Raw genomic sequence first — 23274 nt, forward strand, 5'->3', positions numbered from 1 at the left:
TAAGAATGTAAAAAGGATGCAGAGACCAAAAGGCTAATCAGTGCTGTAAAGGACCACTTTGCTCTAGATCTATAGTTTCTAAATGGCACTGATAACCACACCAGCCACCAATTCTCCCAATGGCATTGCCTTCAGGAAGGGGAAGGACACAGTCTGGAAGATAAAGAGTGGGAGGAGTGAGGGAATGGAGAGAGGAGGCAGGAAAGAGAAGAGGTTGATCAGAGTGAGGTGAGAAGCTTCAGGCAGAAGTCCCTCCACTGACCAGAGGATTTGAGGTCAGATTTCTGGACGGTCCAGATGGCATCTCCCACACTGCCTACCTGTAGATGCTGCCCCATCTGCTGTAGCTGGGTCCACAGACTATCCTGGTTGGCCGTGAGTTGGTGAATCTTTGTTTCAAATCGGCAACTTTTTTCTTTCTGGGCGGCATATATGGCTTGCAACTTGTCTTTGTATCGGTTTAACTGTTTTTTAAGGACTCTGCAAAGAGGACAGGTTTGTGTGAGTAGGAAGGGCAAGAGGCCAGCACACTCACCAGAGCCCTAGCAAGATGTACCGTGAGTCCTCTCTGTGGGAAAAGATACTGGAGGAGCCTGTGCCTTGACTATTACTTAACCTTGATCAATGCTGTTTTATACTGTTTGACTATATGGTCACCATATACCACTGCCTTTTACGTCTCTTATATATACACACAATTCCATTAAGAATTTCATTGGCATTAGAGGTGTTTTAGAAAACTCATCATGCGTGTTATGGATTGCTTTTGACAGCATACCTTCACTAGCTAGTTGCATTTGAAATTTGACCTTATTCATTATCCTTTTGTCTGGAATCACTCCATTTAGAAGGACAGTATACATGTCATGGCTAAACACCTAGCAGGGCAGGGAAGGACCAGGACAGGGAGGGGACAACGAGGCAGGCAATTCATGAATTGTGGGTCTGTTTTGGTTCCTCTTCCTAAATGCAGTTGTTCATGGGTTTAAGAAAGAACCAGGCAGTCAGGGCAATTCTTTTATTTTTAAAAAAAAAATTTTTTTTAACATTTATTTATTTTTGAGACAGAGAGAGACAGAGCATGAACGGGGAGGGTGAGAGAGAGAGGGAGACACAGAATCGGAAACAGGCTCCAGGCTCTGAGCAGTCAGCACAGAGCCCGACGCGGGGCTTGAACTCACGGACCGCGAGATCGTGACCTGAGCTGAAGTCGGACGCTTAACCGACTGAGCCACCCAGGTGCCCCAGGGCAATTCCAGATCATGTCACTCCTCCACTCAAAATCCTCCAAGGGTCTCCTTCCTCGTTTAGAATAAGCCAAAGTCCCTCAGAGGCAGACAAGGCCCAGCAGTTGGCCAAGAGCCCCCTTTCCTCTTTGGCCTCCCTCTGCTTCCCCTCTGGCTCACTCACTGCCAGCCACACAGAGCTCTTGGCTACTCTCAACACACCAGTCTTCCCTTTTGGTCCTTCTGCCTGGAGCCCTCCTTCCTCTCCTCACCCTCTCACAGTCATTGCTCAACATTGCATTTTTAGTGAGGCCATCCCTGACTGCCTTACTTGATGAAATGTTCTGAATGTCTCTGTTAAGTCCATCCGGTCCAGTGTGTCATTCAAAGCTATTGTTTCCTTGTTGATTTTCTGCTTAGATGATGTATCCATTAGTGTAAGAGGAGCGTTAAAGTCCCCTATCAATGAGTTTCTTTATGTTTGTGATTAATTGATTTAGATATTTGGGTTCATGAAGTTAGGGGCATAAATATTTACAATTGTTAGATCTTCTTGGTGGGCCTCTAAATTATGATATAATGCCCTTCTTCATCTCTTGTTACAGGGTTTGTTTTAAAATCTAGTTTGTCTGATATAAGCATTGCTACTTTGGCTTTCTTTTGATGTCCACTAGCGTGATAGATGGTTCTCCATCCCCTTACTTTCAGTCTGCAGGTGTCTTTACTGAAATGAGTCTCTCGTAGGCAGCATATAGATGAATCTTATTTTTTAATCCATTCTGATATCCTATGTCTTTTGACTGGAGCCTTTAGTCCATTTACATTCACGGTGATTATTGAAACATGAATTTAGTGTCTTTGTGTTATCTGTAGTGTTGGTGTTTCTGGTGATGATCTCTGGTCCTTTCTAGTCTTTGTTGCTTTTGGTCTTTTTTTTTTCTCCACTCAAAGAGTGCCCCTTAAAATTTCTTGTAAGACTGGTTTAGTGGTCACAAATGCCTTTCATTTTTATTTGTCTGGGGAACTCTCTATTTCTCTTTCTATTTTGAATGACAGCCTTGCTGGATAAAGAATTCTTGGCTGCACATTTTTTCTGATTCAGCATGTTTGATATATCTTGCCACTCTTTTCTGGTCTGCCGAGTTTCTGTGGACAGATCTGCTGTGAACTGACCTGATCTGTCTTCCCTTGTAGGTTAGGGACTTCCCCCCACCCCCTGCTGCTTTCTTTCCTTGTCTATTTTGTGAATTTGACTATGATATATCTTGGTGATGGCTGGCTTTTTTTGAGTTTAATGGGAGTTCTCTGTGCTTCTTGGATTTTGATGTCTGTGGCTTTCCCCAGATTAGGGAAGTTTTCAGTTATAACTTGCTCACATAAATCTTCTGCCCCTTTTTTCTCACTTCATCTTCTGGGACACCTGTGATTTGAATGTTAGTACATTTTAATAAATTGCTGAGTTCCTTTAGGCTACCTTCATGACCACTGACCTGTGTTTTCCCCTTCTTTTCAGCTTCATTATTTCCATAATTTTACTTCTATACCAAAAATTCACTCCTCTGCCTCATCCATCCTCATTTTTATGGCCTCTGTGTGGGTTTGCATCTCAGTTATAGAATTTTTAATTTTGGCCTGATTAGATTTTAGTTCTTTTATCTCTGCAGAAAGGGATTCTCTGGTGATTTCTATGCTTTTTTCAATCACAGGTAGTATCCTTATAACTGTTGTTTTAAACTCTAGTTTGGCATCTTACTTATGTCTGCATTGATTAAATCCTTGGCTGTCATGTCTTCCTTTTCTTTCTTTAGAGGTAAATTCCTCCATATTGTCATTTTGGGGGGGAAACATAATAATAATAATAATAGAATAAAATAAAATAAAAATTGAAAACCTGAAAACATAAAATAAGGGAAGCTAGCTCGTAGGTGTGTTTTGGTCTGCTTGTTAAGAGAAGCTTGATAGAAAAAAGAGAAAAGAAGAGAGAAAAAAATTAAAAATTAAAAAATAAAAAATAAAACAATTTTGCTCTTTCTGTATCCAAGAAATAAAAGAAAAGAAAAACAATAGAAAAAAAAAAAAACAGAAGCAGCAGCAACAACAAAAAACAAACAAACAAAACACCCAAATGAAGCTAGATCCAGTTTCCCCTAGAGCTGAAACTTTGCAGGAATCTATGGTCAGTAGACTGAACTCGTGGAAGGGATCTAGGCTGGTCTTCTAAGGGAGGGGCCTGCCTCTACGGTTCTCAGTTCTCAAACCCACTTGCTTAGCCGAGAGGTGTCTGGAGGTCACAGCTGGGCAGGGCTTGGTGTAATGGCTCCATTCTCCACTTGGTGGCACTGTATAGCGCACTGGGGTCAATCACTGTTGGTGGGCTAATAGCGAAAACGCCTTCACCATTCTCTCTAGTCTCCAGAGCAGGAAGTTCACACTCTCACAGGCATGCGATCAGTCACCCCTCCTGTGTCCCCATTTCTGCCAGCTCCCCATCTGCCCCCTGTCTATGTCCAAGCTGTTTGCCTACCAGGCGGTGCCTCTCTCCAAAATTTTTATCTCAGGCCTGGCTGTGTTTCAAAATCCCACCATTTATTTTTTTTTTTTAATTTTTTTTTTCCAACGTTTATTTATTTTTGGGACAGAGAGAGACAGAGCATGAACGGGCGAGGGGCAGAGAGAGAGGGAGACACAGAATCGGAAACAGGCTCCAGGCTCTGAGCCATCAGCCCAGAGCCCGACGCGGGGCTCGAACTCACGGACCGCGAGATCGTGACCTGGCTGAAGTCGGACGCTTAACCGACTGCGCCACCCAGGCGCCCCTCAAAATCCCACCATTTAGAGACTCCAGCTGGTTAGACCCACAGTGATCTTCTGTGGGAGGGTCTCCTGGCATTGTGGCTGGTGCCGCTTGTCCCAAGAAATAGTCATGTTCCTGCGCGGTGGCAACAGATCAGAATTTATGGTAAATCACAACACCCGGCTGGGGCTAGGGTTTGCTGCCCGCAGCTGGCATCTTTGTTCCTATACTGGTGACCTTGGCTAGATCGGAGGGAAGATGGCGGTGTAGGAGGACGCTGGGCTCACCGCGTCCTACTGATCACTTAGATTCCACCTACACCTGCCTAAATAACCCAGAAAACCACCAGAAGACTAGCAGAACGGAGTCTCCCGAGCCAAGCGCAGACGAGAGGCCCACGGAAGAGGGTAAGAAGGGCGGAGAGGCGGTGCGCGCTCCACGGACTGGCAGGAGGGAGCCGGAGTGGAGGGGTGGCCCACTGGCATAGCAGACCCCACAAGTCTGGCTTGCAAAAGCGGAGGGGCCAGGCGGAGTGTGTTCTGACAGCAAGCGGGACTTAACATCTGGAAGGTTATAAGTTAACAGCTCTGCTCGGAGAACGGGAGGGCTGGAGGAGAATGGGAGGGAAAGTTGTTGGGCGCCGGATGACAGAGCGCAGCTTGGCAGGGAACAAAGGCGCTCGCCAGTGCCATCTCCCTCACCCATTCCCCAGCCAAAATCCCAAAGGGAACCAGTTCCTGCCAGGGAACTTGCTTGCACCACGAAAACACCCAGTGCTGTGCTTCTGCGGACCCACACCTCCGGCGGCAGGCCTGACTCCCTCCCGGTGCCACAGGGCCCCTCCCGAAGCAGATCTCCGAAGGGTAAGCGAGCTGAGCCTACCCCTCCCGCCCCTGTGCACCTTGCCCATCCACCCCAGCTAATATGCCAGATCCCCAGCACCACAGCCTGGCAGTGTGCAAGGAGCCCAGACGGGCCACACCACCCCACAGTGAATCCCGCCCCGAGGAGAGGGGAAGAGAAGGTACACACCAGTCCGATGGTGCCCCAGCGGTAGGCTGGAGGCAGACATCAGGTCTGACTGCGGCCCCGCCCACCAACGCGAGTTATTCAAGACAGCACAGGGGAAGTGCCCCGCAGTCCCGCACCACCCCAGGGACTAAACAAAATGACGAAACTAAAGAATTCCCCTCAAAAGAATCTCCAGGAAGTAACAACAGCTAACGAACTGATCAAAAAGGACTTAGACAATATAACAGAAAGTGAATTTAGAATAATAGTCATAAAATTAATTGCTGGGCTTGAAAACAGTATAGAGGACAGCAGAGAATCTATTGCTACAGAGATCATGGGACTAAGGAACAGTCAGGAGGAGCTAAAAAATGCTATAAACGAGCTGCAAAATAAAATGGAAACAACCACAGCTTGGATCGAAGAGGCAGAGGAGAGAATAGGTGAACTAGAAGATAAAGTTATGGAAAAAGAGGAAGCTGAGAAAAAGAGAGATAAAAAAATCCAGGAGTATGAGGGGAAAATTAGAGAACTAAGTGATGCACTAAAAAGAAATAATCTACACATAATTGGTATTCCAGAGGAGGAAGAGAGACGGAAAGGTGCTGAAGGTGTACTTGAAGAAATAGCTGAGAACTTCCCTGATCTGGGGAAGGAAACAGGCATTGAAATCCAAGAGGCACAGAGAACTCCCTTCAGACGTAACTTGAATTGATCTTCTGCACAACATATCATAGTGAAATTGGCAAAATACAAGGATAAAGAGAAAATTCTGAAAGCAGCTAGGGATACAAACGCTCTAACGTATAAAGGGAGACCTATAAGACTCGTGACTGATCTCTCTACTGAAACTTGGCAGGCCAGAAAGGAATGGCAGGAGATCTTCAATGTGATGAACAGAAAAAATATGCAGCCGAGAATCCTTTATCCAGCAAGTCTGTCATTTAGAATAGAAGGAGAGATAAAGGTCTTCCCAAACAAACAAAAACTGAAGGAATTCGTCACCACTAAGCCAGCCCTACAAGAGATCCTAAGGGGGATCCTGTGAGACAAAGTACCAGAGACATCGCTACAAGCATGAAACCTACAGACATCACGATGACTCTAAACCCATATCTTTCTATAACAACATTGAACGTAAATGGATTAAATGTGCCAACCAAAAGACATAGGGTATCAGAATGGATAAAAAAAACAAGACCCATCTATTTGCTGTCTACAAGAGACTCATTTTAGACCTGAGGACACCTTTAGATTGAGAGTGAGGGGATGGAGAACTATTTATCATGCTACTGGAAGTCAAAAGAAAGCTGGAGTGGCCATACTTATATCAGACAAACTAGACTTTAAATTAAAGGTTGTAACAAGAGATGAAGAAGGGCATTATATAATAATCACAGGGTCTATCCATCAGGAAGAGCTAACAATTATAAATGTCTATGCGCCGAATACAGGAGCCCCAAATATATAAAACAATTACTCACAAACACAAGCAACCTTATTGATAAGAATGTGGTAATTGCAGGGGACTTTAACACGCCACTTACAGAAATAGATGGATCATCTAGACACACGGTCAATAAAGAAACAAGGGCCCTGAATGATACACTGGATCAGATGGACTTGACAGATATATTTAGAACTCTGCATCCCAAAGCAACAGAATATACTTTCTTCTCGAGTGCACATGCAACATTCTCCAAGATAGATCATATACTGGGTCACAAAACAGCCCTTCATAAGTATACAAGAACTGAGATCATACCATGCATACTTTCAGACCACAATGCTATGAAGCTTGAAATCAACCACAGGAAAAAGTCTGGAAAACCTCCAAAAGCATGGAGGTCAAAGAACACCCTATTAAAGAATGAGTGGGTCAACCAGGCAATTAGAGAAGAAATTAAAAAATATATGGAAACAAACGAAAATGAAAATACAACAATCCAAATGCTTTGGGCTGCAGTGAAGGCAGTCCTGAGAGGAAAATACATTGCAATCCAGGCCTATCTCAAGAAACAAGAAAAATCCCAAATACAAAATCTAACAGCACACCTAAAGGAAATAGAAGCAGAACAGCAAAGACAGCCTAAACCCAGCAGATGAAGAGAAATAATGAAGATCAGAGCAGAAATAAACAATATAGAATCTTAAAAAACTGTAGAGCAGATCCACGAAACCAAGAGTTGGTTTTTTGAAAAAATAAACAAAATTGATAAACCACTAGCCAGGCTTCTCAAAAAGAAAAGAGAGATGACCCAAATAGATAAAATCATGAATGAAAATGGAATTATTACAACCTATACTGGTGATCTTGGTGGCTCCATGGCACCCGCGGGATCTTTTGCCCACGGAGAGGCTGTAGCACCTCTACTAAATGCACGGGGAACCACTGCTACCTGTGCGACCCAGGGGATCCTCAGAACACACTACAGCTGACCTCTGAAGTTTCAAACTCTGTACTCTGCCGTTTATAAAAAACTGGCAGTACTGAATCCGTCTCCTTCCTCCCCACTCCCGTCAGTGGTTTGGGCGAACAGGTTTCTTGCACAGTCCTCTGTGCCCGTTTTCACTCTTTCTTTCTAGCCGCTTTCCGGGGCTTGGGGGTGGAGTGCTTTCTTGTGCAAACCCGACACACTGCTCTCTTTCCCTCTTTCTCCCCTAGGTCGCCTCTCTGCACCACTACCTGCCCGTGTTCTCTCCCTCAAATTATGCAGATTGTTCTGTTTATCATCCAATCCATTTCCTATGTGTTCAAAATGGTTTGATGTTGATCTAGCTGTGATTGAGGGATGAGACAAACCCAGGGTCCCTTTACTACTCTGCCACCTTAACTTCTCCTAGTGGCTCCTGGACTGCCCTACTTGAAATTGCAAAACCCGACCTCCAGCACCTCACATCTCCTTTCCTACTTATTTGTCTTCTTAGCTTTCTGCTTGTCTCATTGCTACGGAGCTTGATAAAGCCTTAGATTTTGGACTTAGTCTCCAGCCTTCAAACCTCCAGACACTCACATTATATGACATACGATATATTTTACTTGTTATTTTACGTATACCTTACTTATTCTATTACTTAATAATGTCTTACTGTCTCTTTATTCTGGCAAATTTTTTTCTTCTGGTTTGCTTGTTGCCATATTCCCAGGCCCCGGGCCTAAAATAGTCCCGGTTACGGAGTATGTGTACAATTAAAACTGGCAGAATGAAGTACAATCTTCTTCTTTAATCAGCACAGTTGGCATATGGGTGGAATTTGTAGGAATCAAATTGTCGGTGGCAAACGCAACAAGATTTCTCAGTGTTAGAACCTCTGAAATTCCTAATTACCATAGGTCTTGGAGAGGTCTTGGGGTCTGGTTTGGGCTCCCACCTAAAGTGGGCATCTCTGAAGGAGAGCCCTCACACTTATCGGCAATCACACTCAGATGAAAAGGGAGTCTGACTCTAATATCCTTGATTATAATTGGAGTTTCAAATGTATCTTTATGATGGGTTTTTCAGAAAGGAGTCAGTCCAGGGACTTGAAGCACACAACAAAGATATATCCTCAGAAGTCACTCTGGACAGTTTTCTAGACACTATTGTGCTTATTATAGCCATTAGTGGTGTCAGTTTCTCTTTTTTCTCCTATGCTGGTCACTGTCCCCATCTCCCAGGCTTAATGGAACCAGCCCGATGATTTCTGTTCTGCTTAACTCAAATAGAACCAAAGTCTCCTTTTACCTTCATATTGGGCTTAGTATTTCTCTGTTTAAGGGATTTCTTCTTAATAATAATAAAAAAACATGGTGATATCTTTGTAGAAATGTTTCCACTCCCTGTGGAGTGCATTAACGGATTCGTGAGTTCTCCACAGTTCATTCCTGATGCTGACCACAGTCTAGAGGAGCAAGAAATACAGAATGTGAGTGTTTATCTTTTGGTTTGAATTTAACCCACATTCCTTACAATTCATCATAGGAACATGATAATGAGATATGTACGTATTCTAATATATATAATGTATATCATACATATATGAAATACAGTGTATTTCAAGAAGTGAGTGGTGTTTGGGTTTAGGTTCATATACAAGGATGCAGATGTTCATATGCTCACAGGGCAACTTCACCATCTCATTTTTACATGATGCTTTTCTTTAAAAGGATTTCACCATGAACAAGATTTTTAGGTTTTAAAAATAAATTACAACAGTCCTTTGCCTGAGCTAGGCTGCTGCCCAGAAAACCTCCTTCCCCAAAGGCATCTATGAAAAGCAGTTGGGCCACTGACTTCCCCTTGGGAAGGAATCTTGGCTCAAGGAATCTTTCCCCTCGGTCTGTCACTTTCTACTTAAACTTTCCTATCTTTCCACCCCTTTCCACATGGATGTGTACTGAGAGTCATCGCTTCTCTTTGGATTCACCGAGGCTCTTTGAATTAATAGTGATCAGCTCAGCTCTCAGTTAGGACGTTCCCACCAAACTTTGCTTCTCATATCACATTCTGCTCCCTGAACGGCACCCAGGTAGAAGTCCTGACTTGACCCAGACTGGCCCAGCCTCCTGGGGCACCGTGTACCAGCCCTTGGCTCCTGCACGTCTGGATGGGAGATTGGATTTTATTACTCTACACTTATAAGCAGCTGTGGCAATACTCTGTGGCCTTATCTCCTTCCTGCAAACCCACTGAAGAGGAGCTGGCCACCTTGGGAACATTTGTCTACAGGAACAGCCTGAAAGAGGAAGAGGGAAGGGCAGGAAGAAGGAATTGAACTACAGACTTAGAGTCACACTCTCTGGTTGGCGTGTACTCTGTGGCCCCTCCGAGTGACCTGGGCCTGTCTCTTCACTCAAATGTTCAAATAGCTTCCGCATGCCTCGCATAGCCTTGGAGTCCGCGAACGTTATATTATTAACATCAGTGTTATCACGTGGTACATGTTGTTCTGCAGTTGAGAAGCGTTTCGGGTTGGCACATATGGGCTTACCACGGTTCAGCCATAGAGAAGGTTCTACGGTTTATTTCGTCATTCTCACTTGGAGGGCATCAAGCTGTTTCCAGTTTTTCGAAAGCGTAAGCAATGTTGCAGTGCACAAAACTGTAATGTCTCCTCGAGCGTGTATGTGTGCAGGGTTCTCAGGTTTTACGTTTAATAGATAGTAGCCATTTGCCCACTTTGGGCACACACGTGCACACATACGCACACACACGTGAACACGCATGTATGCATATTTGGAAATGCACAGATATACCGCAAATAAATGCGAAGATCTAGCCCAAACAGATTACCTCTGGGGAACTGGGAACCTGACCTGGGATGGGAATTATGGTTGAAAAAGACCTTGCCTTTCTCTGCAATATTTTAACTTTTTCTAAGGCAAACAGATTCATCTTATTTGTATAATTAAAAATGTTTTTTTTTAATCTAAGAAAGAAATGTACTACATGAGTAAGATAGGCTGTAGCAACTATAAAAATGAAAAAGAGGTGAGGTGGAATAAAAGGAGAGTGAAATAAAGGATAGAAAACCCGAACAGCAAAACCTCTTTGAAATTTCCTCCTTTGGAACAAAGAAATGTCAAAGTAGAAGAAAGGCTCGGTTGTGGAAATGGCTTTTCTTCCTCTTTTACTTGAAGCAGGAGACGGAGAGGCTGCTTAATGTGTCCCCACACGGGTAACTGCAGCCTTCTGCATTGCTACGCCTGCAGGGCGGGGTCTACGGGGGCTGATGGTTACCATGCACACGGGCTGCCTGTCACTGGGCGGTCGCAGGCCCCAGCCTCCGCTCACACTTCTCCCCAGCACCGCTGCAGCATGGGAACTTTAATTTTTCCTGGGTGATTGAAAAACATTACAGATAATGTTCTGAAAACCTTCCTTAGGATCAGACTGTACTGATTACACTGATTGAGGGGAACACCTACCAGTGGAGTCACACTTGGGAGAGCAAATAAACAACTGATTGAAAACAGGAGAAAGTATTTGCAGACCGTGCACGAACGCGCGTGCGTGCGCGCGCGCACACACACACACTCACACACACTCACACAACCAATGTGGCATTTCTAATTCCTTTGATGAAAAATTACGTTGGATTTTTTTTTTTTTTTTTTACGTTTCTCTTTCATTTTATTTCTTTTACCTCTCTTTGCCTCTCATCTCTTCCCTTCCAAATTTCCTGGCATTTTCCTTATGCCTGGATGTACTGGTTTTCCTTCCCCTCCCCCCTACTTTTGCATAGCATCACATTGTGTGATACTGAGTTGCCATGTTGAGGCCCCTATGGGCAGAAGAAATCTTTATCTGTAAGTTATACCAGCAAGTTTGGGGGCAGAAACTTCATATCTGTGGACACTGGACATCAAAATTTAAAGACATCAAAGTCGAATGCAGCTTACTTTTAGGATGTAGACTTAGCAACAGTCCCTTCAAAGCTGAACTTTGTCCACTAAGTGGCCAGTCCAGTTCCCTGGCTGCATATGCTGTTGTGGTGAGCGTTTCCCTCTTTTGGGGGAGCAAAAGGTAAGAGAAAATTCATGTTGCTCAGCTACATGTAAATGAGGATAGGTTTGTTGTCTTCTTAAGGATATTAATACCGAATCTTCTAAAACATGCCACAAAGAACAATGTAGACTATATTATAATTAATTGTGTGTACCACTGTAGCCATTAATTCATAGTTTTTAGCTGGGAAGAATGTTTCAAATAAACAGCACACTTGGAAACATCAGATTAACCTGATACATTTCTACTCTTCGGGAAAGACTATGCAATTGACCATATTAAAGAGGCCAAAGACTGACCAGTAGTTATCTAATTTGAGAATATATGTTTAAAATTTTGTTTTAAATGTTTATTTATTTTTGAGAGAGAGAGAGAGAGAGAAAGAGAGAGAGAGCATGAGAGGGGAAGGGACAGAGAGAGAGAGGGAGACACAGAATCAGAAGCAGGCTCCAGGCTCTGAGCCATCAGCACAGAGCCTGGCGTGGGGCTCAAACTCACGAAACGCGAGATCATGACCTGGACTGAAGTCAGATGTTTAACCGACTGAGCCACCCAGCTGCCCCATAAATGTTGCAATTCTAAATAAAAAATAGGCAAATCAAATTTAAGTTAAATCAAAGAACAATCCACTACAAACAGATATAGCTTTTAGTTTCAGTGATGCCAGGAATGTTTACTCTCAGAGACTATTAATGCAGTTCTCCCAATAAAGGAAAACATGAGATACTGTCAAATGAGGCTTAAAAAGAGATTTAAAATAAATAGATTCAAAATCATTTCTGATTGCATATCTCCCCCCCCCTGCCAAAAACGTAAAAGGAATAAGAAAATTACTTCCTTCACATTAAAAGGAATTTCAATCCAACAACGAACACCATCAGAGTTAATGGAGAAGCATGAGAGAAATGCCCCATTAAATCTCATTCCATTTTTAGTGAGATAAGCTGTCCCACACCTCTTGCATTATTCAGTCCTGTTCTGGAAGATTTGGATTCTCTCAGGAAGACATGCAGAGAAATGAGAGGTTTAAATATTGGAAAGAGAGACCAAAATATCCTTTTTTCCCCAAACTGTATGATTGTTTACTTAAAAGCAAGAGATTCAAACTAAACTAGTATTTGAAATAATTAAGAGAGTTCAGAAAGCTTTCTCTTTATAAGAGAACTCTTCAAAAATCCATAACTTTCCAATATGCCATTATCAATAATTAAGAAAAAAGGTACGATGGGAAAGGCCTTTATTCAAAACAAGTACAACAAACGTAAAAGACCCAGGGTGTTCTCAGTGGGAAACGGAGAATGGTAAGAAGTAAGCTACATAGAACCCTTACTGACAGATATGTGCACCTCAGAATAGAGGTTTAATGCAAATTGAACCAAAATACGAATGACTAATTTGGCATATTACAAATGGTTTTAAAGTTTTTCTAGAAGAATAATTGTTTAATAACAGCTAACACTTTAAAAAATAAAAATAACAATGATGTCAGGAAGATAGCAGAAAAGGCGCTGGACCCTCCTATCTACCACCCGGCCCCAGACGCTGATTACACATCATGACAGTTCTGCCTCTGCTGGGGGGAGTTAGGAAAGGGGCGGGTCATATATCCACGTTCTGATTTTACTGGAAGTGGCCGGGAGAATTGCCTATTTAAGTAAAAAAGTAGGAACAGGAGAATACTCTCACCTTCTAACATGCATCGAAATAAAACCCAGGTAGACTTAAATCTTACTTAACTGCCGAAAAAAGTCAAGCCATATTATGCCAAACAACAACAACAACAACAACAACAACAAAACAACCCAAAAAACAAAAAATCAAGCCCTGTTAAAGCAAATACAGCTGAAGGGTCATTTGATTTTTTAACGCAGTAAATTTTCCAAGCATAAAACCATGTAGGAAGTCAGAAAAGGAATGATTAACAATGTTTCCATAGAACTTAAAACTGTCTATATAGCAAGTCACATTATAAATAAGACTAAAAGGAAAGAACTATGAAGAAGGGTTGCCCATGGCTAAAATCTTAAAAGTTCAAATACATTAATGAAACAAACTGATGCATCAGGAAAACTGGTCAGAAGACACCGACAGAAGAGAAAATACAATTGCCTTCTACCTTAAGAAGAGATGGACATTAAAGCAAATAAAAAAATATCCTGCTCATAACATTACCAAAATTTAAAATTAAGTAACAGTACTAGCAAGGATCAAGCCAGATGGCGACCTGAATTCGCTAGGAGTATAGTTTGGTGCATAGCTTCTAAATAGTCATTTCATAGCGAGTATGAAGAGTCTTGACGACATTCCCACCTCTCATTCTAGTGATTTCACTTTAAGAACATACCCCACTGAAACATTTAGGGAACCACGTACAAAGAATAAAGTACCAGGATTTCAATAGTAAAATATTAAGGTATGCAAAAATTGGAAATAACTCAAATATCCAATGGCAGAAGAAGGGTTAAATAAATAATGCTACACCCACTTGAATAAACATTGCACGACAATGTGTCTGAAGAGTTGTAATGGCAATGGGAAATGCTCACAATATAACCTACACTGATATGGAGCTATATAATCAATATGCTTTGCAGTATGATGTAAACTGTATTACAAGTATTTGCAGGGAAAGCAGTACACCAAAATATTAACACATTACTATTAAAATATTAATATCAGGAAAGAGTACACTTATCACGAGGAGCACTGAGTCATGTATAGAATTGTTGAATCACTGTATTGTACACCTGAAACTAATATAACTCTGTATCTCACTATACTGGAATTAAAATAAAAAACTTAATAAAAAATATTAAAATATTACAATAGTGGCTCCATTGTGATTTGACTGCAGTTAGAATTTTGTTCGTTGCTGGCTTTTCCAGGTTTTCTATAGTAAATACGTAGCACTTTGTGATTGGGGATAAAAAGTGATTTCAAAAAATATTTTCTTTATCACATTCACATCTGAATAGAAATCCTGCTCTAAAGCAGAGATTTATAAGAGGTGTTAATAATATTTAATTATCAGCTATGACATCGGGGAGAGCCTTCTTAGAAAATGCATAATCAGATATTAAATTTAATATTCAAAAGAGCATTAAAGTAGCGTGACTTTTTTTTTTTTTTCTGGTGCTTTTCTTTCCCCTAGGCAACTACCTAGGTGATAGAGAGGAATCAGCCAATCATGGAAGTGGGGATTTTATTTCCCACCCTCCTTCTTGACAATCTAGAAAGGAGAATGCAGGGAAATTTAGCGATGGCTGCATCAACCCCCCCCAGGTCATCCTGTGCAGGTCAGATACTAGGGGTTCTAAGCGCCGGTGTGTGTTTACCATGTCATATCGGAAAGAACATAAAATAGAGCCGATTAGTTTAAGGTCAGGCATATTCCATTTTATACAGTTCCACTTAGTTTAATTCTTTTATTCAAAAACTATTTTTAAAGCGTCTCACCATCTCGAGTTATTGCAGATAAGACAATTAAAAATAAAAGCAGAGAACTCCCTGCTCACAGATACTTCACATTTAATGAACAGATGAATATACAATCATTATTGACATTAACGCGATTATTTCTATAGGATGTGATGAGAGCACAGGGAATGAAGTGATTATTCTGTGCTACACTTGATTATGTCTTTAAGCAATGGGACATTTGGGGAGAACCCGTAACTTCTTTGTCACATATGTTTGAGTGACACACTCTCTTCCTACCCTGTCTGAGATAATTTTGATACCTTTGGGTTGCTCCACACCATTTTTCAGTTCTCATACAAACATCAAATACATATTGGATTTATTTTGGGAAGAAAAATGACATCATTTTATACACATTATTCTGCCACTTGCCCTTTGGCTAATGTAGGATGATGGATGCCCTCTAGTATAATAGACACGTGCTTAAATTTGTTCATTTAAGAGGATTTATTATGTTCTGTTGGATGTCTGTTTCATGTGTGTTCCACCGGTTTTCTACTGGTGGACTCTTGGGTTGTTTCCGGTTTACTGCCCCACCCTCCAGTGCTGCAATGTGTGTCCTTATTTACTAGGTAGTGGTGCTTTTATTCCCATAAGATCATTCCCTTCAGTACTCAAACATGCTGTTATTTTTTCCATCATAACAAAACATTCTCTCCACTTCAGGCACGCTGACTCTTTGCTCCCTCTACTGTCACAGATCCTGGAAAGAATTTTCTTTGGTATCTTCAATTCCTCAGGCCCCATTCTCTCCTAAACTGCCTCTACTCTGATTTTTGCTACTACCACTGTCCCACACTGCTCTTTTTGAGGTCAATGATTCTCTCATTGCAAAATCCGAAGGCCAATTCTTGCTTGCCCTAACAGCAGCATTGGACAGAGGAGACCACGCCTTCCTCCTTGAAACACTTTGCCTACCTTCCAGGATGCCTCATTTTCTTCGTTTTCCTCCTAGATCATTCATCTTTCTCGTCTCCCCTGCTGACTTCTCTTCTGCTCTCCAACTTTGTAATGTGGACTGCTGCAGGGCTCAATCCGCTATCCACCTTTTTTCTGTCTATACTCTCCTTGGCGAACTCATAGAATGTCATGGCTTGAAGAGCCATCTGTGTTGGCAACTCCTAAATTTGCACCTCCAGGAGGCTTGCCCCCAAATTCCAGACCATGAATGGGCAACTGCCTAGTCGACATCTCTGCATGGGTGCCTGATATATCTCAATCTTAATCTATCCCAAACTGAACTCCTGACCATCCTCCCCCAAAACCTGCTCCAAAAACAGCCTCCCTATTTCAGATGATAGCTACTTTCTCCTGTTACTATAGCATCACCATGACCATATAGTTTAGTATGACCCATAAGATCTGAGGATGAGAATATAAATTCTCTCAACTGATCCAAGCATATAAGGAAATCTAATATGTAGCAAAGTTGGCAATGTAATTAAGTGGGGGGAAAGATAGCAAAATTGGCACGCATCTGAAAGAAAGCAAAGTCAGACCCTTGCTAAAATAAATTCCAAATGGACTCAAATGTAAACTCAAAGTTGAAAAGAGGAACACCGGAAGAACATGTAGGAAATTATGATACGACCTTGCTTCTGCTTTTGCCCCGACCCTTGCATCCCGTTGGTCTATTTTCAGCGTGTCCTCCTTTGCCGAGTTCTGCCAAACTGGCCTCTTTGCTGTTCTTTGGACCTGCCAAGCACACTTCCACTTCTGGCTGCTTGTCTGCTCAATTTGCAGGGCTTTTCTTAGACGCCTGTAGGATTCACTCCCTCACCTCCTTCAAGACATTGTTCAAATGTGACTTTTCACAGACGTCCACTATAACCGCCCTATTTAAGTGTGCTACCAATTCCTCCTCTAAGTCTTGGCATCTCTCACTTGCTGCTTCTTTTTTCTTTTCTTTTAGTATTTATAACTTCTCATATACTATACAATTCACCTATATGCCTATTTTTCATTGTCTAGTCTCCCCACTAGAATGAAAGCTCTCTGAAAGCAGAGACAGCTCTTTGTCCCTCTTGTTCACTGACGTATCCTAAGTGCCTAGAAGAGTGTTAGCTACAGGTTAATGGAATGAACAAACAAATGGAGATTTTTCAGCTTATTTTCTGAAAAGTCTGCAGCTACTTGTGTTCCTACTAAATTTGAGAGCGCCTATTCTCTTCCATATTCGCCAGCACTGGGTGTGGTTATTCACTCACGCTTTGCTGTTCTGTTAGATACGATGATGGTAGCTCGTTGTTCCTTTAATTTGTAATTTAGCCACTAGTGACATTGAGAATATTTTGCGGTGTTTAATAGCCATTTGCAATATGTCTTCTGTGGTTGCCTATTTATATATTTGGTGTATTTTTCTCCTCACTCTCTTCCTCTTCCTCATTTTCTTCTTCCTCATCTCCCCTTCTCCTTCCTTCTCCTTCTTTTGGGTTTTTCTTACCAATTTGCAAGGGCTTTTCTGTCATATAGTTTGTCTTATTAGTGAAAATATTTTTCTAAGTTTATCTTTTGATTTTCTTTATATCATTTACCACAGGAAAATATTTAAGTGTGCATGTTATCATGGATATCTGTGTATTATTATTTTTTAAAGTTTAGTTGTTTATTTTGAGGGAGACAGAGAGTGAGCAGGGGTGGGGGGAGAGAGAGAATCCAAGCAGCCTCCACACTCAGCACAGAGCCCAATGTGGGGCTTGATCTCATGACTGTGAGATCATGACCTGAGCTGAAATCAAGAGTCTTACGCTTAACCAACTGAGCCACCCAGGTGCCCCTATATCTGCCTATTATGACTTCACAATGCTTTGTTTTTCTGTCTTTCTTAGGACGATCTCTTCCAATGCTAAGTTTAATATTTTTATTTTAAATTAAAATTGTTTTTACATTTGTATATTAAAGATTTGAATATTAATTTATTTTTGAGAGAGAGAGAGAGAGAGACAGAGTGCGAGCAAGAGAGGGGCACAGAGAGAGGGCGACACAGAATCTGAAGCAGGCTCCCGACTCTGAGCTGTCAATACAGAGCCCAATGGGGGTTTCCGACCCATGAGATCATGACCTTAATTGAGCCACCAGGTGCCCTTTTTTTATTACACATTTTTTTAATGTTTATTTATTTTTGAGAGAGAGAGAGAGAGACAGAGCGTAAGAGGGGGAGGGGCAGAGAGAGAGGGAGACACAGAGAGTTGTTTTTACATTTAAACTTTAAACAATTTGGAATTTATTTTAGTTTATAGGATGAAATAAGGGCCAGTTTGCTTTCTTTCAGATGGATAGCCAACTACGCATCCTTTTTGGGGGAATCAAAACGTCATCTTTATCATATATTAGGTTCCCATTTATGCTTGAATCAATAATTAAATTGTATATCTTATCCTCATATCTACATGTTCATTCTTTTTTTGTACATAGTGGTTCTATAGTAAGTTTTAATATCTGTTGAAAAACATCCCTTCCCACTATTCTTCAATTTTATAATTTAAAATATTCTGGTACAATTTATTATTTCAAAATGCCTTCAAAATCATTTTATCGTATTTAAAAAAAAACATTGTGATTCTACTTGGAAATGGATTTAATTTAAATACAGTCAGGTCTCATTAATGATGGCCATTCTGTTTTTACACAGTCATTGTGAACCTGACTTAATGCAGACTGACCCATCGCTCCAAGGGGAAATGCAGGGTTAGAGGTTCTTGCTGGTCTCTGGGCAGATCATCTCTGTCATTCACTCAATATATAACTTTGTTTTATGTGTGTCTCTGGTTTTTTTTTTTTTTTAATTTTTTTGTAATGTTTATTTATTTTAGAGACAGAGAGACAGGGCACCAACGGGGGAGGGGCACAGAGCCGGAGACAGAATCTGAAGTAAGCTCCAGGCTCTGAGTTGTCAGCACAGAGCCTAACGCGGGGCTCAAACTCACGGACCGTGAGATCGTGACCTGAGCCGAAGTCGGACACCCAACCGACTGAGCCACCTGGGGGCCCCTGTGTGTCTCTGTTTATGGACACCTTACTCAATACATGTTGTTCATTTGTTTACATTGAACTTATGGTCAATAGCACTATAACGCATGCCCGCACAAAGGTTAAAGCACATTTTCTTGTTAAGGCACATATGTCATAGCCTTCTTGCCCTTAGGAACAGCAGACAACATTGCAGCACAGTGAGGGCAATTTGCAACAGGGAAACCACCAAAAAAACACACAAAAATATGAAAAGGATGTGTTTAGGGTATAAAAACTGAAACAAAAAGGCAGAGTGACTCTCAGTTTGACCTCAGCCGTGCATTGGGCAACTCAAATTTTTTGCCACTCTGTGCATGTCTGCAAATGACCAGGAAAACATTGCAAATATTGATTTTAGGGTTATAAATAAATTTTCATAAGTGCATTCAAAAATTTTGTAACTACAAATGAGGATCAACTATATTAATTTTCAGAGCATGTACAATTCTCATGCTAGAGCCTTCTCCTTCATGAATTTGGTATGTTTCCCCCCTTTTCAGGTCTTATTTTCGGCACTCTGAAATATTACAGTTTTTTAACGTGGCTTTTGTATCTTTTTTGCTAAGCTTTTTTCCCTAGTTTCTCTTTAAAATAATTTTCACAGGTACTGTAAATGGGATTTTAACAAAATTTCTAGCTGGCTATTGTTATCATAGTACAGAGCTATTAATTTGTGCATATATATTTTATTTCCCACCAGTAAAAGCCTATTAATTCTAATAGTTTTTGCTAGAGTTACTTAGGATTTCTTGGAGATTTACAATCATATTACCTGCAAATGAAAGAAATTTTGTCTGTTTCACTGTTTTAATTTTTTTATTATATATGTAAGAACTTCCCAAAATATTTAATAACAGTGGTGATATTTGGCACCTAGCTTTCGGTTATGTTTTTTGTAAGTGAAAATAATCTCAATGTAAACCATTATATTTAAAGTGAGTGAATTCACATTAAAAGGGAGGAGGCTCACTACCGTGCAGAATATTTGCTGAACCAATGAATGAATGTTTAGTACTATCACTTGGCCAAATCATTAGTCTCTTAGATAATGATCAGTACTAATGTATCAACAGGTATCAGGGATGTGTTTCTGCCTATTGCCACATTGTTAAATAATAATATTCCTCATCATTTCTCCTAGATCAGCCACTGATCAGAACTTCTGAACTCATTAATATCTAAGCTAAACTGAAAATTATTACACAAGAATTTTACTTTGGGGAACACTTTACTGTACTCGGGTAGACAGAGTAGAACACATTGACATTTAAAAAACCTTTAGCTTTGCATAGCGCTTGCAATTTCCGTCCTTCCTCTTATCTCCACTGATACTACTCGGAGTAGGAAGGACAGGTTATTTTTATTATAGGACAGGTTATTTTTATTATCAAGTGAAGAAACTGAGTCATAGAAACATGAAGTGATTTCCCCAAAGCCACACAGTTGACTGAGAACAAAGCTCAATCACTTCACTACCTTCTCCCAACACTGTGTAATCACTCTTGTGAGACTTTCTCAAGCTCCATTCTTTTTTTTTTATGTTTATTTATTTTTGAGAGAGAGAAAGACAGAGCATGAGCAGGGAAGGAGCATAGGAAGGGGGAGACATAGAATCCAAAACAGCTCCAGGCTCAGAGCCCGATACGGGACTTGAACCCACAAACCATGAGATTATGACCTGAGCCGATGTTGGACACTCAACTGACTGAGCCACCCAGGTGCTCCTCTCATGCTCCCTTCTAAAAGAGTTCATGACCTATCTTATTACCCCCATCAATTCCTTCATCAAACATCCATTGTTGTATTATTCAGTCCATCAGCCAATCATTCAACAGACATTTATTGAGCATTTATCAAATGCAGACATTGTTCCAAATTCTGGAAATACAGCTGGAAACAATAAAAGGTTCTCCACCCCCACCCCTGAGCTCCCATTATGGCAAACAAACAAAAAATAAAAGCAAAATATATAGGATGTCAGGTGCTGATGAAATGCTCTGAAATAAAATAAAACAAGAGGGCAGATTGGAGTGCCAGTGACAGGGACGACAGGGCTGAAATGGTAAGTGATCAAGAATGGCCTTATGGATGAGATGACATATGAGCAAAGACTTCTATGGGTCTTTAGGAGTGAGGGGTACCAATTCCTTAAGGCAAAGGTTTAAGTCTTCAGAGGGTGGGTACCTGGCTTAGTCTTGTGGGGAACATGAAGATATGAGACAATGTAGGGCGGGGGGGAAGATGAAACTGGAGAGGTGCTCAGGGGGCCCAAAATATGCAGAAATTTTCTAAATCATTACAGTTTTTAAGGGTAATACTTTTTTTTAAATGTTCATTTATTTTTGAGACAGAGAGAGAGTGTGAGCAGGGGAGGGACAGAGAAAGGGAGACTCAGAAACCAAAGCAGGCTCCAGGCTCTGAGCTGCCAGCACAGAGCCTGATGAGGAGCTCGAACTTGAGAACTGCGAGATCACGACCTGAGCCGGAGTTGGATACTTAACCGACTGAGCCACCCAGGTGGTTATTACAACTTTTAGTTTTTAGCTTAAAATCAATGGGAGGATACTGGAGGGATGTCAGACGTGGGAGTTTAGGGGATATGGGCACATGAGGAATGCCGTCAAATTTGTGCTTTTAAAACATCAGTCTGGCTTTAGCAGCCAAAAGAAATAGAATTAAGAGTATGGATCTTTGTGTTCTAACTATGAGAACATAGGAATTTAGACAAGATCTCAAGTGTATAATAAATCCAGATGACTAACCAACACATTGTATTGTTTCTTTGCCTGGGAAAAGTGAAATCTGTCTTGAAGAAGACAGATGAATTGGCACCTGATATCTTTGTGCTTATTAAAAAAAAATTTTTTTTTCAACGCTTATTTATTTTTGGGACAGAGAGAGACAGAGCATGAACGGGGGAGGGGCAGAGAGAGGGAGACATAGAATCGGAAACAGGCTCCAGGCTCTGAGCCATCAGCCCAGAGCCTGACGCGGGGCTCGAACTCACGGACCGCGAGATCGTGACCTGGCTGAAGCTGGACGCTTAACCGACTGCGCCACCCAGGCGCCCCAATCTTTGTGCTTATTTTAAAATTCTTTGTACTATATTAAAGATATACATCCAGATACTCAAATTCTCTAACTTTAAAGATATATTGATGCAGCCTGTTAGGTAAGTGTGACACAGGGATAATAAATGGCATCTAATTGCACTGTCAACATGTAGTTTTTCCTTTAAAGGAAAGAACTATAAAACGTATTTAGATTCGAAAGTGACAAAATGACCCTAGAAATAGGGTCTGGCATTGAGATAGAAATATGCTGGTGGGTGTCTGAGAAAACATTTTAAGATTACAAAAAAAAGTTAGTAAATGAATACCAGTCTGATTTAAGTTGATCTCCTCTATTCTCTGTAGGTAAAATCAATAATTCTGGGTTTTTTTCTCTCAAAATTTTGATGATCATAGGCCCATGGAAACAGTATCTCTTTCTTTTGCTTTCTACAATTTTACATTTTGAGATGGTTACTTCCAAAATTAACATCACAACGACTTTTTAAAAAATTTTGTTTTTAACCATACATCCAACATGGGGCTCAAATTCACATCCTCCAAGATCAACAGTTACATGTTCCACCAACCGAGCCAGCCAAGTGCCCCCATCACAAAGACTTTTTAAAAAAATTTTTTTAACGTTTATTTATTTTTGAGAGACAGAGAGAGACAGAACATGAGTGGAGGAAGGGCAGAGAGAGAGGGAGACAGAATCCGAAGCAGGATCCAGGCTCTGAGCTGTCAGCACAGAGCCCTGCATGGGGCTCGAACCCATGAACCGTGAGATCATGACTTGAGCCCGGGTTGAACGCTTAACCGACTGATCCACACACGTGCCCCCACAAAGACTTTTTAAAGTCATCTTTAGGCTGGTGATCTTTAGGTAAGTGATAGGTGACCTCATATATTAGTAGTGCTGGGCGAGCTTTGAGATAACCCTCTGGAGCACAATTCGGTACTCTGAATTTTAAGGGTTAACAAAATTCAGAACTTTTGATCCAATGATTTTATTTGAGCAAATTTATCTTAATAAAATATTTAAACTATAGGCAGATGCATGTATAAGGATGTTGACTACAGAATTTTGATGGGGCAAATTTTGAAAATAACCAAAATGTTTAATGATATCAGGTTGTTTATGAATTATGATACTTCCTTATAAGGATGAAAGTGAGGCCATTAAAAATAATATTTTGGAAACTAATGACAGG

At 41.1% G+C, this 23274-nt stretch overlaps 1 protein-coding gene across 1 annotated transcript in view; it reads right to left on the reverse strand.

Moving 5' to 3' along the window:
- Nucleotides 1–23274, reverse strand: part of DYTN (dystrotelin) — a 55591-nt gene that overhangs the window by 8271 nt on the left and 24046 nt on the right. Inside the window, exon 11 of the mRNA XM_040474659.1 lies at nucleotides 321–480. Coding sequence (XP_040330593.1) covers nucleotides 321–480 — 160 coding nt within the window. The remainder of the gene's footprint in view (nucleotides 1–320; nucleotides 481–23274) is intronic.

This window comes from Herpailurus yagouaroundi, unplaced genomic scaffold (genome assembly GCF_014898765.1).
Source record: "Herpailurus yagouaroundi ecotype Mexico unplaced genomic scaffold, PumYag 140, whole genome shotgun sequence".
NCBI lineage: Eukaryota > Metazoa > Chordata > Mammalia > Carnivora > Felidae > Herpailurus > Herpailurus yagouaroundi.